Source organism: Nematolebias whitei, chromosome 7, assembly GCF_014905685.2.
Source record: "Nematolebias whitei isolate Nwh7 chromosome 7, NemWhi1, whole genome shotgun sequence".
NCBI lineage: Eukaryota > Metazoa > Chordata > Actinopteri > Cyprinodontiformes > Rivulidae > Nematolebias > Nematolebias whitei.
Genome location: NC_056504.1, coordinates 41,533,208 through 41,550,532, shown reverse-complemented (window position 1 = coordinate 41,550,532; position 17,325 = coordinate 41,533,208). Strand labels below are relative to the sequence as shown.

The 17,325-nt window shown below is 40.3% G+C and overlaps 1 protein-coding gene across 1 annotated transcript in view; it reads left to right on the top strand.

Moving 5' to 3' along the window:
• Nucleotides 1-7,199, top strand: part of crbn (cereblon) — a 14,252-nt gene extending 7,053 nt beyond the window's left edge. Inside the window, exons 6-11 of the mRNA XM_037679571.1 lie at nucleotides 482-544; nucleotides 629-713; nucleotides 831-946; nucleotides 1,635-1,699; nucleotides 4,773-4,904; nucleotides 6,388-7,199. Coding sequence (XP_037535499.1) covers nucleotides 482-544; nucleotides 629-713; nucleotides 831-946; nucleotides 1,635-1,699; nucleotides 4,773-4,904; nucleotides 6,388-6,571 — 645 coding nt within the window. The 3' untranslated portion in view covers nucleotides 6,572-7,199. The remainder of the gene's footprint in view (nucleotides 1-481; nucleotides 545-628; nucleotides 714-830; nucleotides 947-1,634; nucleotides 1,700-4,772; nucleotides 4,905-6,387) is intronic.
• The last annotated feature ends 10,126 nt before the right edge of the window (nucleotides 7,200-17,325 follow it).

Sequence of the window (17,325 nt, the reverse complement as noted above, 5' to 3'; positions counted from 1 at the left end):
CGAAGTCCAGATGACATGATTCAACCTTTTTTGTTGTTAACTGGATATACTTCACTTAACTGTGTTTTATCCACACTCTTAGATATTCTCTACTAGCCTTCCCTTCATTACATCCTGTTAATTTTTTTGTAACGTGTGTGGAAATATTCAGCAACTGAACAGAAATTCCCAGCATATGCAAGCATGCTTTTTTTTATTCGTATTCTTTAGTTGGAAATAACTGCGGTCTTGTTGTTACATTCTAAAATACTGTTCTTGTTACTTGTTGTAAACATTAAAAAGGCTACTAACTGTGTCGCCATGAGTGAATTTAAGCACAAAGGAATTGGTTCACGTTGGTGCGATATCCAGGGATGCCAACGTTATTCCAGGATGTACTTTCTCAGACCTGGAAGAGAATCAGTGGGGATGTCCGATATGACAAAAACGAGCAGCGATATTAAATTTCTCATGGTTTTATTAGATTTTTTTTTTCTCCCAGAGGAAGTTTCACAGTGCCAGTCTGACTCCGTGGCCGCCCTGGGTGTATGCACTTTACGATTCTGTGAGTACCGCAGTCCACAGCGTGCACAGTGTTCCTGTTTGTGTGAACGTTTCAGGCAGAAACTTCTTGTGCTTTATGCTGCAGGAGTCTCTCATGAACAGAGTGAAAAAACAGCTCCACGAATGGGATGAGAATCTGAAGGACGACTCGCTCCCAACCAACGCCGTAGGTCCGTTCTGTTGATGACAGATGGATCTCTCACGCGCACGTTTGTCTCGTGTGTTCTTTCTCTCCCCCCACTCCTTCATTTCATCCCTCTTCTCCTCTTCTGCCTGGTTTCTGTCAGACTTCTCCTACAGGGTGGCTGCCTGCCTGCCCATAGACGATGCTCTGCGGCTCCAGCTGCTGAAGATCGGCAGCGCCATCCAGAGACTTCGCTGTGAACTGGACATCATGGACCGGGTGCGTAAACGCCAACACCAGCCTAACTGGCACGTCCCGCAAAAACAGGCATAATTTTCCTGGCGTGACGAGATCCAGTTCTACTTGAGTGGCTTTTGTTCCCTCTGGTGTTCTTTGGTGTGTTTAACTAGGCCTGACGTCAGCTGATAGATGGTGCAATGATTCAGCTCAGAGTTAAAATAACACAGTAAATAAGGAAAGATTGTTTTATTTTTATTTTGTGGTTAGAGTTAATTGTTCATCCCACATTTTTTTTCTGAGGAGAGCTGAGGGTTTGGATCCAAGCTAAATAATGCTGAGGAAGCTTTTTTCAAGATGATATCATTATTTATTCTCTGCTTACCTTCTCTTCTATCTAAACAGAAGCCGGCAGCCTGCTGTCTGTCGTCCTGGTTTAAGTCCAGTGTTTTAGGGAGACGGATTATTTTTAGCCGTGCTAACAGGCAAATGTCTGCAGGTTTAGACGGTCCAATATTTTTATGCAAACATTTACATTCTGCTCAGGTTGATTAATTTCTCCGTCAGTCTTGTAAATAATTTTTATACCATTATCCAATCAGAATTTTAAGAAGGAAAAAAAAAAAAGATCTGGTATGTTATTATGGTTTGTTCATAGTGTGTCTTTTGCCTTCTGAGGTGATCAGACTCTGTATCTGACATTAAGTAACGCAACATTTTGTCTCCTCAGTGCACGTCTTTGTGCTGTAAGCAGTGCCAGGACTCTGAAATCACTACAAAAAATGAAATCTTCAGGTGAGAACTTTGTTTTATTTTGCTGTTTATTTCTTTACAGCGCAAACAGAAGGAACAGGATTCCTAAACATTTTACTTTTCAAAATTGCATATTTTTCCAGACTCAACTTATTGTTGTTGGGGTTTTTTTGTTGCCAATTTTTAAATGTTTAAGCATCTGTAAATTTACTGTTTGTACAGTGGTGCTGTTTTATTATCTGTTTGCTTTTATCAAACTATTGGTCTTGAGTGAGGTTTTTGTATGCAACGTAAAAAAAAAACACTCAGTTGAGCTACTTTTAGAAATTTAGATTTTTTTTAAAATTGTTCTTTAATAAAGACAAAAACCTCAGAGTTTTTCCAAACTTCGTTTTAGAGCCGTGCAGTTAATCACATTTGTAGATTTGCTTTTAATTTTTGCCCCAAAAACAGGATACTCTGCAAATAATCTTTTTAAAAAAAAATATATATATATATATATTATGAAATTCTGCTTTGTGAGCGCTCTCATGCCTCCTGAATGAGCTGCAGCTTCCACCCACTCATTAATACCAGACTGACAGCAAGATTTTTCATGGTGGCCATTGGCGCCTGAAGCATTCATAATTGTGGGGGGACACTGATGGAGGGGGTCCTCCCCCAGAAATTTTTGAATAAAGTAGATGCCATTTCCTGCATTCTGGTATATTTTAACAGGTTGTTAAACACCTACATTTACCTCCATAAGTAAACACTTAATTGAATAACTATTTTAAAGAGCTCGGCACAACATGAAGCAGCGCTAAGCTAGTGGCAGGCAATACAGACGTGTTAGCTAAGATGCTACAGCCATAGTGCTCTGCTTTACACTACACAACCTAATTAATGCTTTGCTACAAAATCAGTTTAGTGTTAACTGATCATAACAAATAAAGACAAAACTTATGCAACCACAAATCGCAACATATACATACAAAGCACAACTATTTAAGCATTAACCTTAAGCGTGCAGTGTAATTATGACAGAAAATGGAGGATTTACCTGCAGTTACCTTCGTACAGATGAACATGCTGTACTTTTTGTTTATCACTGTTGTATTCAGCTGCTCATGAGGTCGGCCGAAGGGCTTTATCATCTTTTATATTTTTACAGACTCACTTTAGGTTTTGGAAATGGAATAAACTGTATTCACCCTCTAAAGCAGAGCTATTCAACTAAACTGCTCAGGGGGTGCACAATTACTGAACGCAGCAGCTCAGGGGCCAGACATCCAGTAATTAAAGTCATTATGTAACTAATACAATAATCTGTTGGCTTTTAAATTTGTTTATTTTGTTGCATTGAATCATAAATGCAATAAACAGAACCTAAACCCAAACCCAGAACTGCCCCAAAAAAATTAAATATTTTTTTACTTTATTTTTCAGGGGTGCTGAGAAAAATTTAAGGGTGCTTGAGCACCCCACAAAAAGAGGCTAAAATCGCCACTGCGTCCGAGTATATTATATTATGAAGAAAAGGTGTAATTAAATGTGTTGAGGAAAGTTTGTCTGGAAGTTGCATAATTTGGTGGCTTGCTTACGTCACGAGCGTGTGTGGCCTCCACCCTCCCAGTCTGAGCCCAGTCACTGTTATATAATGTCATTTACAGCCAGTCTGCCAAGTGTTATGGGTAATATCTTTGTTCAGAGGTGACTTCCAGACCCTCGCTGGATGCTTCTAACAAAAGTGGTTTAGTCATTCCAATTATCTGAGTGAATGTAAGACGCATTGAAAAAGGACTGACTTGTTGGGCTCACTTCGCTCGACTAATGATGTGCTTTGTGTGGCTAATACATTTTCAATCAGAGGTCCACGAAAGTCATGAGAATTATTACAACGTATATGTATTAAAAATTGTTTTTGTATTTTTTTGTATTGAACGTTTTTTGAATATTGCAAGTACCGAAGTTACTCGACTATAGTGAGGGGTTCAGTGAAAGGTTTCTATTATTTCAACACTCAGTACAACTTGACATATTCATACCTTTTATCAAATAGATCTTTTAAAAAATAAAATGTTGACTTGATCCTAGTAGTTTAAGCTTAAATATATATTTTATGACCACTTTTTGTATGATTTGTATATCTTTATTTCTATTTATAATAACTAACGTGTAATTAGCACCCTGTGCAGGCCTAAAATGTATTTTTATATCACTCAGAGCAAAACGTGAGAAGGGTTGATGTTTTCGTTCATGTCTGTGCACCTCTTTCTGTTAACAAAATATCTCATGAGCCATTAAATGGATTTTAACACAGATTACTAAAAATAATGTATTGGATGTATCTGATCAACTTCTGGAGTCATCCTCATTTTACAAACGTTGAGCTAAAACTTGGTGTGGTAGTAGCTGCGTGTCTTTCCCAACACATGCTGCAAGCGCTAATTGATCATGCAAGGTCTGTTTTTAAAACTTCGTCATTACGTATTGGAGTCAAGCCTGTCTGTTAGCAAAATATCTCATGAACTACCAAACAGATTTTAGTGAAACTCTCAAAAAGTGATCAGTGGATGTACAGCTACAATACTTTAATATTTAAAGGTAACACAAATCAAGATGGACACCACACCTTAATGGTTCTAACTCTTTCATTTTTACAGATATTAAGTACGATTTTGTGGCAGAAGTAGCGGAGACTCATCCTCATCACACTGAGATCTCACAACACATGAGATTATGTACGTTATTTACAAGGTTTGACCAAAACGAGTAAAACGGCGTTCTTTCTCCACTTTAATTTAAATCTGTAACACAAAAGGCAGCAGGTGAAATGGAATCCAACTTTATTCTTGGTTTCTACAAAATTAACAAAAAATAAATAAAATAAAAATCCAACATATTCCACACAATTTGAAATTAAAATGTTGCGTAAAATGAGTTGTCACAGCAAGTTTATTTTCTGTTTATGAGCCTGTTGGTTTTTAATTGAACTCACAGTGGAAATGATGCAGCACCTTTAGACTATATTTTAGTCCAGAGGTATTTATCATCAGTTTTTTTTTTTTTAATCTTAACTCAGTCTGTTTATTTGTTTACTGACTCGTCCCTCCTGACTGTTCACTCTCCTCAGCTTGTCTCTGTATGGCCCCATGGCTGCATACGTCAACCCTCACGGCTACGTCCATGAAACCCTGACGGTGTACAAAGCCAACAACCTGAACCTGGTCGGCAGGCCCTCCACGATGCACAGCTGGTTTCCAGGGTAACTGCCGCTCTCATGACACGCAGCCGGCACTCATCTCTCCAAGACGTCAGTCTCGGAGCATTAAAGACAGCCTGTTAATGACTTGGACCTCTCAGCCTGCTTTTATCTGCACCGAGTGTCACTGAAGTACTTTTTTTGTCTGTAGATCATTGTAAAGCTGCACGGTGCCAATTCTTTTAGTCTCTTTGGAGTTTCTTCCAAACATATTACATTGCCTCAGTGGTGGGCACAGTTCTGCTAATCCGCTAATAGCGGGAACTCATTTTTTGTTGAGCGGATTAGCATTTTCGCTAACTTTGGAAACCGTTAGCAGAAGTAGCGTCCGATAAAAATAGGTTTCGCCAACTTTAAGTCCGCTAACAAAATTGGCAAGCTTGTTCCTGTCTGTTGTGGGCGTGTCTCGAAGAGTCTGTTAGGCACGCTATTAGCTTGCTACATGTACACATGACAAGACATGATTGATCAATGCAGATTCAACGGGAAGGAGACATTAGACATGACACAGACGTGACGTCTCAGCGGTTCAGTGTTAGCTTCCATCATTTTTATTTTTATTTTTTTTACTTTTTAGCAATTTAGAGTTAGCAAATCTAATTTTTTAACTGGTGGAAGATGAGTTAACAAAGCTAACTTTTAGATTAGCTGTGCCCACCACTGCATTGCCTTGACTTGTATCAAAGTCAAAATTTCTTTGTCATTCGCAACACATGTACATGTGGTGGAACAAAATTGTGTACACAGGGTCCCAGTTACTTCCAACAAAAGTATAAAATGTAAAGAAAAACAGTAGTAAGATCTAAGATATGAACCAAAACATATGCTAACCTAAGAATACACTAAGCACTAGTAGTCACTAGTAGTACTAGTACTAGAACTAGTAGTCTGTGTGAGCAGGTGAGTGCGAATGAACACATCAGCATGAAATTAATGAGCAGCAAGAGATCAGCAACAGCAGTCCATCATGTATCAGTATCATCAGTATGTATCAATCCATATATATTAAAAAAAACCTAATATCTAGTCATGATTGACTCAACGTATCTTCTGACAAGAGCATATTTAAACCATTTCAGATAAATAATTGTACTTTAAATACCTTATTTTTAATGGTGGTGCAGAAATCTGCTAATTTTTCTCACAATGAGCATCAAATCAAATTATAGTTCAGTGACCAGAAGGAGGTAAATATTCACTTCTGTGTGCTGAGAACAAGTTTTCACAACTTTTATCTGGTGTGGTTTCAGATTGTTTGCTTTTAGTTTGTCAGCTTCTGAATCATGGAAGCAGGTCTGTTCAGCACAGACATCAATTAAGAAAGGTTTATTTATTTAGTTTTTAACCTATGGATTGGTCAAGCCCAAACCCATTGTTGTTTTTTCTTTTTGGAGATGGTAGACTAAATGTTTCATTTTTTTATTGCAGTATTTTAGATGATGCTGAGGAGACCTTTAAGATGATGTGTTTGTCTTTTTGCTCTCAGGTATGCCTGGACCATTGCTCAGTGCCGAACCTGCGGCTCTCACATGGGTTGGAAGTTCACAGCCACCAAGAAGGACTTGTCTCCACCTCGGTTTTGGGGTCTGACTCGCTCAGCCATGCTTCCCCGTATCCCGCAGGAGGATGGCGACGATGGCAGAGAGGGTTCTCGCCTCTTCTGCCTGTGATGTCAGAATGGTCCATTTTTTGTCATAAAAAATAGCCCTGCAAGCCTCCCCAAACCTGGAGCTCCTGTCTTGTCTGGCTGCGAATACTATACCAGTAATCGATGATTCACACAAGCTCTCACCTCCTGCAGTAAATCCATCACATTAGTGGGAAGGTCACGGAGCCTTTAAACGACACTCTTGCTTTTAAAATGTAAAGGCAAGTTGATGGGAGCTTTATGTTTCACTAAGAAATAATGAAAACAAATAGGACAGACAGAAAGCATCTGTTTAACATCCCAGCATGTAGCTCCATGTCCTCACAAACACCAAAACAAAAAGTCAGCTGAATGCACCATGCTTTGTACCCTCAGCTCCTTTTGTCCTCCACTTGCAGAGTCTGACTGCATGCAGCTGGCCGATAAATATCTCTGCTCAGTCACTTTAACATGTAGACTCGCTGTATTTTCCTCAAGGTGTTCAGATGCTTTGTGAGCGTCGGATTATGTTTTCAGATGATATTTTAGCTGCTGCAGACGAGGAAGACGAACCATTTGGATCAAAATGTGCTCAGATGTGTAGATCTGTAATGAAGCTGGGATGTTATGTTTTGTGGAATTAAATGCAAGGTATTTTTGTATGCAAGAGGTTTGGAAATTCATTTATGTGTACATAAACCGTGCATTTAATTATTACGGCTCTTTTGTTTCGCTCTAAACAAAAAGACTTGGGTGATAATAATGCTAATGTGTAATACACCTGATATAATCTTGTCTTTTTCACATTGAGCGGATCTTCATTGTCCCGTTTGATGATATGCTTCAGGAAACGCGTTGTCTTTGCTCGCGCAAGTGAACGCTAGAAATGTACGGGTGCCTCGGGGCAGACTTGTCTTGAAGGTCCACGGCTAATTAAGATGGAGAACAAGAGGAACATTTAACGCGCTCTCATTTATTTTGTTCATGAGATGTGGCATGATAAAAATGTTGTGCCTACGCTCCAGCTCAGTGTCTTTTTGTAAGTTCAGACAATCTGAACCTCAGATGTGAACGAAAAATTATAAACAAGATATGAAGCTAATTGTTTCTTATTTTTAAGGGTTCTTTTTGATTTTTAGTTTTAGGATTTCAAGTTAGAAAGAAGTGCTGGCTCAGGTTTGTACAACTATATTAAGGGTGTGCATTTGTTGTGTAATGTGACTGTTGTTTGTAGAATAATATATGTTGTGGCACTGGAAATGGGTGAAGCAAATAGTCTTCTTTTTAGTCAGTAAATATATTAGTAGAATATGGTAAAAGTCCATAAACAAGATGGGAATGTTCATATTTGTAGTCACTATTTTTGTTTGTCTTGTTTAAATGGAGAAAGGAGAATATTGTAACACTCCACAACAAGTTAGTATTGCTAAATACAAAACTCAAAGCAGAGAAACAACTCTTGTTTTGTATTGTTTGCTAGACTTAGACCACAGAATGAGAAATGGATAACAGCAGCTTTTAATAGTTTGAAATATATATATTTTGTAGATCAAAAACTTTCTGCTCATCTTTCACACTTTTTTTTTTTTACCTACTGTGTGTTTTATTGACCTAAATAGAAATAAAATCAGTTGATCAAAGATCTTTTATTTTTAAAAGCAAATCAACAACTTTAAATGGTTAAGTGGTTGAATAATTGTGTGGACTATTTGTAGGATTTTCCACAAAATTAAACAGATTTTTGTTGTTTTATTGTAAAAAAAAAAAATTGTGTTGTGCCAATCAAATGTATCTTATGGTTCCTAGTTACACCATAGATTAGCTCTTTTGAAGTGGGGAATTTTGGAAGTGTCTTAAACAATATCTTACCTGCTGTTGATAGCTCTTCGGACGACCTCGGTTTGGTTGAACTTGTGACTGGATTGACGCGCTAACAGCTAGTCTTAGTGGGGCCAAGACTAAATGAATTCCTGCTGTCATAAAAACTCCAATTTAAAAAGTTGCATACAAATTTATGTTAATGCTATCTTCAGCATCTTTACAGTACTGGTAATTGTACATTACAGTAGTCCCTCGCTGCATTGTGGTTCGTTTATTGCGGATTTTTCAAAATAAGATTGAACATGTCACGCAACTGGCTGATTGATGGAAGAGCATGGCATGGAATTTTTGATTGAAAATAAATTATTTTAAATTATTTAGCACCTGCTGCCCATTTGTGCAGCTCATACTGCAGGACAAACTTCCTGCTGCAGCTGATCAGCTGTTCTCCGTGCAGAGCGGAGAAGTGGGCGCAGCCAAGAGCGCTTGCAGGGGCAAAGAACAACGGAGGCAGGGAGCTGAAATCATAACATTTCGTGCTTTTATTGTGAGAGTGTGGGAACGGTTTAAAATGCCCTAATGTGTATATATACACAGTATAATAAAAATAAACCGCTACTGACTACTTGTACTATTATTCCTACTTTGTGGTTTTTCACTTATTGCAGGTCTTCAGGGTGCGGATCCTCCGCGATAAACGAGGGACTACTGTATATAATACTGTCAGAGGTTGCTGCGACTTCCATTGCTTCTCTTCGCTCTCTGTGTAAATCACAATACAATGGAAAACTGACAATGATGTGATTTTCAACATTATTTTTATGACCTTTTATAAAATCTTTATACGATTTGATGTATTTTAAGAAGGCAGTAGTCCACTTTGGTCAAGGTCCCGCTCAGACTAGTTGTTAGCTTATTAGAGTTTAACTTGTAAGTCAGGTAAGATATTAACTGTTCACAAAATGTTCACAGAACCAACTTAAAAAAAATATATATACTTTTAGGTGCACTGGTGGAGCTCATTTTAAATACTTAAGAACCGGCATATCCTTTTATTATTTAATCATGCCGGTGTCATTTCACTTTTATTTGTTCAAGACAAGTAACCCAAAATATTTGTTCAAACAACACAACTAGCAGTAGTTCTTTCACTTTAACTTAGAGTGAATTCAAACAAAGGAAAATAAAACCATTATTTTAAAAAAAAAGACCTGTTCAAATAAATCCTCGGTACAGCAAACAGCCCAGACGTGTTCAATTGCGTTCCTGAATAAATAAAACACCTTACGCAGTGTGTCAAGAACGCGTACGGCTTTTTTGTTACGTTGCAAAACTTTTAATTCTCTGTGTTTTTAATAAGGTGCTCTGTACTGTCATCATCTTCACATCAAATTTTCATTCACTTGCAGTAGAAACCTGGTGCGGGTGCTTGACTGAGGAAGTGTGGCCTGGCTTCAGAAAAGGCCTCTGCTTGTTTTTCAGTATCAATAAGTGAAATCGCAGAGAGAGAATAAACATGCAGGCTACAAACGGACTCGTGTTTAAGCATCACGTTTCTTCTAAAAACCAAGACACGTTATTGAAATGAGGCTCTGAGGTTTCCAGCAAGGCTTTGTGCAGCTCTTTAATCTTCACATCTGCAGCCACATCATTCTGCACCTTCACTGCATTTGTTTGCGTTCATATTTGTGCATATAATGGGATTTAGGTGCGTTAGTGTCCCATGCAGACACGTGCATCAAGCTTCATTTGTATGCAGGTGCAGTGAGGAAGATGGGTGGGAGAAGGGACGTAGGTTTTGGACGAGGACCCATCCATCCATTATCTTTACCCGCTTCTTCTCCTCTGAGAAAATCATTTTTTGTACCATTTCAAGCACAAGAAGATGCATCATGACACATTTTACTAACCATTTGTCAGAAGCACTCTGCATGTTTTATGGCTCCAGCTTCCTGTCTTTCATCCTGTAACTGGTTGTAAAGAGTTTTTCCTGTTGTCTTACTACTCAGTATTTTTCCTCTAGTTATTATTTGGTAAATTATATGTGTTGAGCATGTCTTTGACAAACAGTATTTATTTATTTTTGATAAATTATCTACAACTCCAATTACAAAACAGTTGAGTAAAATGAAAATGACTTGCTAACCTCACAATCCCATATTTTATTCACAATGAAAAGTAGTAAACACATCTAATGCTATTCATATAAATTGTACCATGTTAGGTAAAGAATGTATAATTAATTTGGTGGCAGTGATTCATGGAAAAAAAATGTTATATTTGTAAAAGCTGTTGTGAAAAGTTCTATTATGCACTTTTGTTTTTTATTGTTTTTACTGGTCTGTATGTTTCTGGATGCGTGAGTTTTCTCCGGGTGCTCCGGTTTCCTCCCACAGACCAAAAACATGCATGTTAGGCTGATTGGTGACTCTAAATTGTCCCTAGGTGTGAGTGAGAGAGTGAATGGTTGTTTGTCTTGTTTGTCTCTGTGTGTCCCTGTGATGGACTTGGACCTGTCCAGGGTGTACCCCGCCCCTCGCACAGTGATGGCTGGACATGGGCTCTGGCGACCCCCGTGACCCAAAATGGAAGAAGCGGGTTAAAGATGATGGATGGATTGATGGATGGATGGATGGATGGATGTTTCTGGAACTGGTGCCTCTGTGGTTAGGGCTCACTTGAAATCTCAATCACCTGGTTAAAGAAAGGTTAAATTAAAAAGTTGGGGCAAGTCCATGTTTACATCTGTGAATCATCAGAGTCAGAGTCAGAGTCAGAGTTTCTTTATTGTCATTCGCACCTCATGTGGTACATGTGGTGGAGCGAAATTATGTACACAAGGTCCCAGTTACATCCAACAATAAAATGTATAAGAAAAACAGTAATAACATCTAAGATATGAACTAAGAAAAACATCAACTAAATATACACTAAGCACTCATAACATAAAACATTGAACATCAGCACAAACATGAACATGAGTCTGTGAGCAGATGTGCACGCATGAACACATCAACATTGAAACAGATCAGCAGCAACATGAAACAGATCAGCAGCAACATGATATGGTTTTTCACAGTGATTATTCTAGTTAGAGATTCATGAGTCTAACAGCCTCAGGGTAGAAGCTGTTCCTCAGTCTAGTGGTTCTACACTTAATGCTCCTTAACCTCCTTCCTGAGGGGAGTGGGGCAAAAAGTGTGTGTGCTGGGTGGGTGGGGTCCTTCATGATGCAGGTGGCCCTCTTCCTGCATCTGGAGGTGTAGATGTCTGTGATGGTGGGGAGACTGATTCCGACAGATTTCTGTGCAGCCTTCACCACTCTCTGCAAAGCTTTTCTTTCTGCAGCTGTGCAGCCTCCATGCCACACATTGATGCTTGAGCACAGGATGCTCTCCACTGCACACCTGTAGAAGGAGGTGAGGACTGAGCTTCCCAGACCAGCTCGCCTCAGCCGTCTGAGGAAGTAGAGTCTCTGATGAGCTTTCTTGATCAGGCTGGTGGTGTTGTTGCTCCAGCTGAGGTTGTCATTCATGTGTACACCCAAGTACTTGTAGCTGGAGACCACTTCCACCGCAGATCCTCTTATGTTCAGGGGGGTGTAGATGTTTTTGTTCCTTCTGAAGTCCACAATCATCTCCTTTGTCTTCTTCACATTGATGTGAAGGTTATTCTCTCTGCACCAGCTCTCCAGGTGTTCCACCTCCTGCCTGTAGCTGGACTCATCATTGTTTGTGATGCATCCCACCACCGCTGTATCATCTGCAAACTTTACAATGTGACAGCCTGGATGGGTAGCTGCACAATCATATGTGAGCAGAGTAAACAGGAGGGGGCTCAACACACATCCCTGAGGAGAGCCAGTGCTGAGGGTTATGGTGGAGGAGGAGAGGTTGTGGATCCTCACTAACTGTGGTCTGTTTGTTAAAAAGTCTAGTACCCAGTTGCAGATGGAGGGGCTTAGTCCTAGTGTGGATAGTTTGTCCATCAGGGTTTGGGGGATCATGGTATTGAAGGCGGATGTGAAGTCCACAAAGAGCATACGGACGTAAGAGTTTTTCTGCTCCAGGTGGTTGAGAGCAGTGTGGACCACAGAGGAGATTGCATCCTCTGTTGATCGGTTCTCACGGTATGCGTACTGATGAGGGTCCTCGTTGATGTTGATGGTTGTTTTGATGTGAGTCATGACCAGTTTTTCGAAGCATTTAGTGACTATCGGGGTGAGGGCCACTGGCCGATAGTCATTCAGACCAGTCACTGTAGAGCTTTTTGGGACTGGGATGATGGTGGCAGTCTTCAGGCAGGTGGGAACTGTCTCCAGGGTAAGTGAGGTGTTAAAGATGTCTGCCAGCACCTCATCCCCTCTTCTTTGAACACTGGTCTGTAAACATTTAGGAACTAAAGAGTCCAGCTGTGGAAGTTTGGAGGGAACATTGTCTCGGTAATGTCTGATGTAAGATCCTAAATGTTCCACAGGCCAGGACCTTTGACAGATTTATATTTTGTTTCATGATGCTTCAAATGTTTTCAAATGATGAAAGGTCTGGGCTGCAGGCAGACCAATTCAACTCTACGAAGCTGTTGCTGTTGTAAAGGATGCAGAATGTGCTTTAACTTTTACTGAAATATAACCTTTCCTGAAAAACGTCTGGATGGGAACAGATGTTCCAAAACCTCTACATACTTTTCTGCATTGATGCTGTCCAGATGTGTCAGCTGCCCTCAAATTGTGCACTGTTATAAACCCATACCATCAGAGAAGCAGGCTATACTGGGCTGGAATACTGAGAGCAGGCTGGATGGTCCCTCTCCTTTTTAGAGTGGCTCATGTGACGATGGTTTTCATGAAGAATTTCAAATTTTGAACTGAATCCATTTTAAATGAGCTTTGGCTCAGAGAAGATGGTAGTGTTCTGTATGGTGTTATTTTTTTTTTTTTGGCGAGACAGAGCTTTGACTTGCATTCATCAGCCTAACGACCAATTGTTAGCACCCTGATGGTTGCTTGCTAGTCACAGAGGGCTGAGTGATACTAGCAATAACAGCACTGTAAGAGGGGGACAGTTGAACATGGAGGCCTCCACCCCTGTTTAATGATGGACAGTTTCTTTTGACAAAGATGGCCTCCTTTACTCCTCTCTCAAACCATTGTTCCTCATGTGAACATCTTCATCCCTGAAAGAGTGACCGCTGGCCTGGAGATGAGTGTAGACCACAGAGTCCTGGCCTGATGATGTTGATCTTCTGTGCTGGGCCATCCTTTTGGCCAGTGGCTGTTTAGTTTCCCCGATGTAAGACTGATCACAGCCCTCCTGACACTGAACAGCATACACAACATTACTCTGTTTGTGCCGAGGGACTGGATCTTTGGGATGAACCAGTCTTTGCCGTAATGTATTTTGGGGTTTAAAAGTCACTGGGACGTTATGTTTAGAAAATGAACATCTCAGTTTCTCTGAAACTCCTGCAACGTATAGAATGACCACTGGTCTGGGTTCCACCTTTTCACCTGATGGCTGACTGGAGGCCTGTTTTAGTTTTGTCTCTGCAGGAAGGCCCAGTTAGGATATCCACATTGCTCTAGAGCCTGTCTTGTGTGGGATTTCTCCTTCTGCCTGGCTCCTGAGTTAGTGGGGACGCTGTCTGCTCTGTGGTACAGAGTCCTGATGACTCCTAACTTGTGCTGCAGAGGGTGATGGGAGTCAAACTACAAACAATGGTCTGTGTGGGTGAGTGTGTGGTACACATCCATTTCCAAATGTCCTACATCAGAAACTGAGACCTCACAGTCCAAGTAAGCCAACCTGCCATCTTTTACATCTTCTTGTGTGAACTTTATATATTTATCTACAGAGTTGATGTGATCAGTGAAATGTGCATGCATCAGGACGTAGGTTCATTGTACATACATTATCTTTACTTGTTTCTTCCTTTTCTGGGTCATTGTTGCCCATATCCTGCAGTCACTGTGAGAGAGGCTCAAATTAAGTCCAGGTACACCCTGAACAGGTCACAAGTCCATCACAGGGACACATAGAGACAAACGAGACAAACAACTATTCACTCTCTCACTCACACCTAGGGACAATTTAGAGTTACCAATCAGCCTAACATGCATGTTTTTGATCTGTGTGAGGAAACTGGAGTACCCGGAGAAAACCACGCATGCACAGAGAGAGCATGCAAACTCCACCCAGAAAGGTTCCCAGCTGGGATTCGATCTGGTGACCTTCTTGTTCAAAGGCAACAGCTCTACCAATTGCACCAGCGACATAGGCTTATGAGGTTTGCAAGTCATTGCATTCTGTTTCATTACATTTTACACAAAGTCACAATTTTCTCTGAATTAGGGGTGCACCGTGTGTTTTTGTACAGGGCTTTGTACAATTTTGTTCAAAGTTGATTTTTTTTTCTTTTAGAACTAAAGTGTTTTTTCAACGAATGGGTTCCTATTTGTCAGTTTACTTGTACTTGAGAACATAACTGCAGTGAAAATGTTCCAAGCACCCATCTTACTAAATATATATATATATATATTTTTTTTTTTTTTTTACTTCCAAGTATACTTTCCTGTAACCTTTAAAGTGGACTTGATATGCAGCTCTCCAGGTTTTCAGGGGCCTTGCAAAGTTATTTTTTGGACTTTGGCTGCTTTTTCCACTCATTTTCAGCCCATGCCTGATTATGATGGCGTATATTTGTGCAGTGTGTGCTTAAAAATAATAAAATAATACATGCAGGACAAACGAAAACATGTGAGGCCTACGAAAATGTGTTTAGAACAAATGAACTGTATTTCAAAGTTGTCTTTAAAAGGTGGAGGGGGGGAAATCAACAAACTCTGATATTGGGAGTGTTACTGTGTAATGAGGCGTTCATAAGGGTCTGCATTACCCCTCAGATTGCATCTCAACTCTCGAGCTACACTTTTCAGTCAGCTGAACTAAAACAAACTTTACTTTCAGGTGCACCGAAGTGTGGAAATCCACAAATCTCAGCTCCGTTCAGCTGGCCCACGGCAAACGAGGAGCTGACAAACACACTTTAGTTGTTCCAGTACGTGGGCTGTTCATTATTCTGTGAGCTGACACCAGGGTGCATGTGTTCAAGTGATGCATGAACAAATTATCTTTCATCACTGTCAAATTACAGTTAACAGGTCTGTAAATCACAAGGCGAGGAGATAATTTGATCTTATGTAATGTTTTACTGCGTCACATCACAGATTTCTTCCAAATGTAATTCAACATAAAACACTTCTTTGTGTATATTTTTGGTCTATTTGGGATAATTCCAAAGTTTTATAAGAGTTTTAGTAAAAGAATAAACATTATTCCATTACAATACATGTTCCCTTTCAAGAACAATAGCTGAAAATGGTTTTGTGGACACTTATTTTTGGTCTTCAGAGATTTATTTCAGTTCAGAGCAAATACAGAAGCTCTTATTTGTTGCAGTGAACACAGCAAAAGGTTCATCTGGACTTAAGTGACTGCATTGTTTGACATGAATGCAACATCTGCCCAGTTAATATAGAACTGCTTGGATCATGTAAGGTTTATTTGTAATTTTGGAGATGCTTCTTTAAGAAGAAACCGTCTCCTTGATCACTGCTGGATTATTTGGCTAGTATTGTTGTTTTGACTGTATGTTTCTGCATGACTGAGTATTTAAACTGCTCAGATGAGTCAAAAGTTTCTGTTCCAAATCCAGAGCCTTCATGTTTCCTCCTCACACTCCTCCTTGAGGCTCTCTGGCTCCTTCGCGTCTAATGTTTTTGGTTCACAACCATCATCATCAGTCCTCAGCTCCTTTTCCAATTTGTCACCGTTTTTGTCTTTTTCTGTTTTCGTGTCTGTGTCACATTCTTGTTGTTTCGTCTCTGCAGGTCTTCCGGTGAGGCCGTTTCTGGCCAGACTCCTCCGGACGGTGGACGGGTCCACCAGGGTGCCCCGGGTCACCGCCAGCTCGGATGTGATGTCGTTGCTGGACATCTTCCGGCTCCGCAGGGAGGTGATGTGCTGCTCGTCGGCTCCGCTCAGCTTCCGCGGCCGACCGCTGCGTTTACGGTCCTCGATCTGGCCCGTTTTTTTGTGTTTCTGCAGGAGCGCTTGCACAGCGCCTCTGGAAATGCCCGTCTGTTTTGAAATCTTCGCCTGGGAGAGACCCTGCTGGCGGAGGCTCACCACTTTGAGTCGTGTTTCTAAGCTCACTCGAGCCATAATGCCAGGCCAACACTGGACAGTCCTTCGGAAAACCTCTCACCTTATCCCCGCTGAAAGGATGGGAACGATGACAACCATGGAAGCGGGCGGAAGAGCTTCAAGAGGCGGCCCCAAACACAAAACAAAGCAGGCCGACAGTCAAACTCCGAGCAAAAATAGAAAAATAATATTTGTTTTGTAAAAAATGCTGTGTGAGGAATTCGATGTCACTCCCATTCAAATAAATGACGCCTCAGACACCAGAAAAAGACTAAAAGAAATCGCACCGAGTTTCTTAGAAGAAAACGTTTACACTTCTTCTTCTTCTGTGGTTTCTTAGCAGCAACAACGTTCAGGTGAATTCCCGCCACCTGCTGGTGGAGGGGAGACAATGCACACACTGTACACGGAACTTATCTGAAACTAAAAAGTTCGTGCTCAATCATCCAGGTATCAAATCCAATATTCTCAACAAAAAAAAAAAAAAAAAAAAAAAAAAAAGGAAGAAAAGAAAGTGTCCAGATGACCTGAGTGAGAACACTGGATCTGAAAATAAAACATCTGTACTGTAATTTATGTTCAATTAAAGTTGCACGATTTTTGTGTTGGGTTTCTTTAAATGAGCTCTCACGTTTTTAGTATCACATCTTGATGACTGCTGAACTCGCGCTGCACGTACATGTAATTCAGCCTCATAATCTTACATTTTTTTTTATTTATTTATTTATACACACACACACACACACACACACACACACACACACACACACAC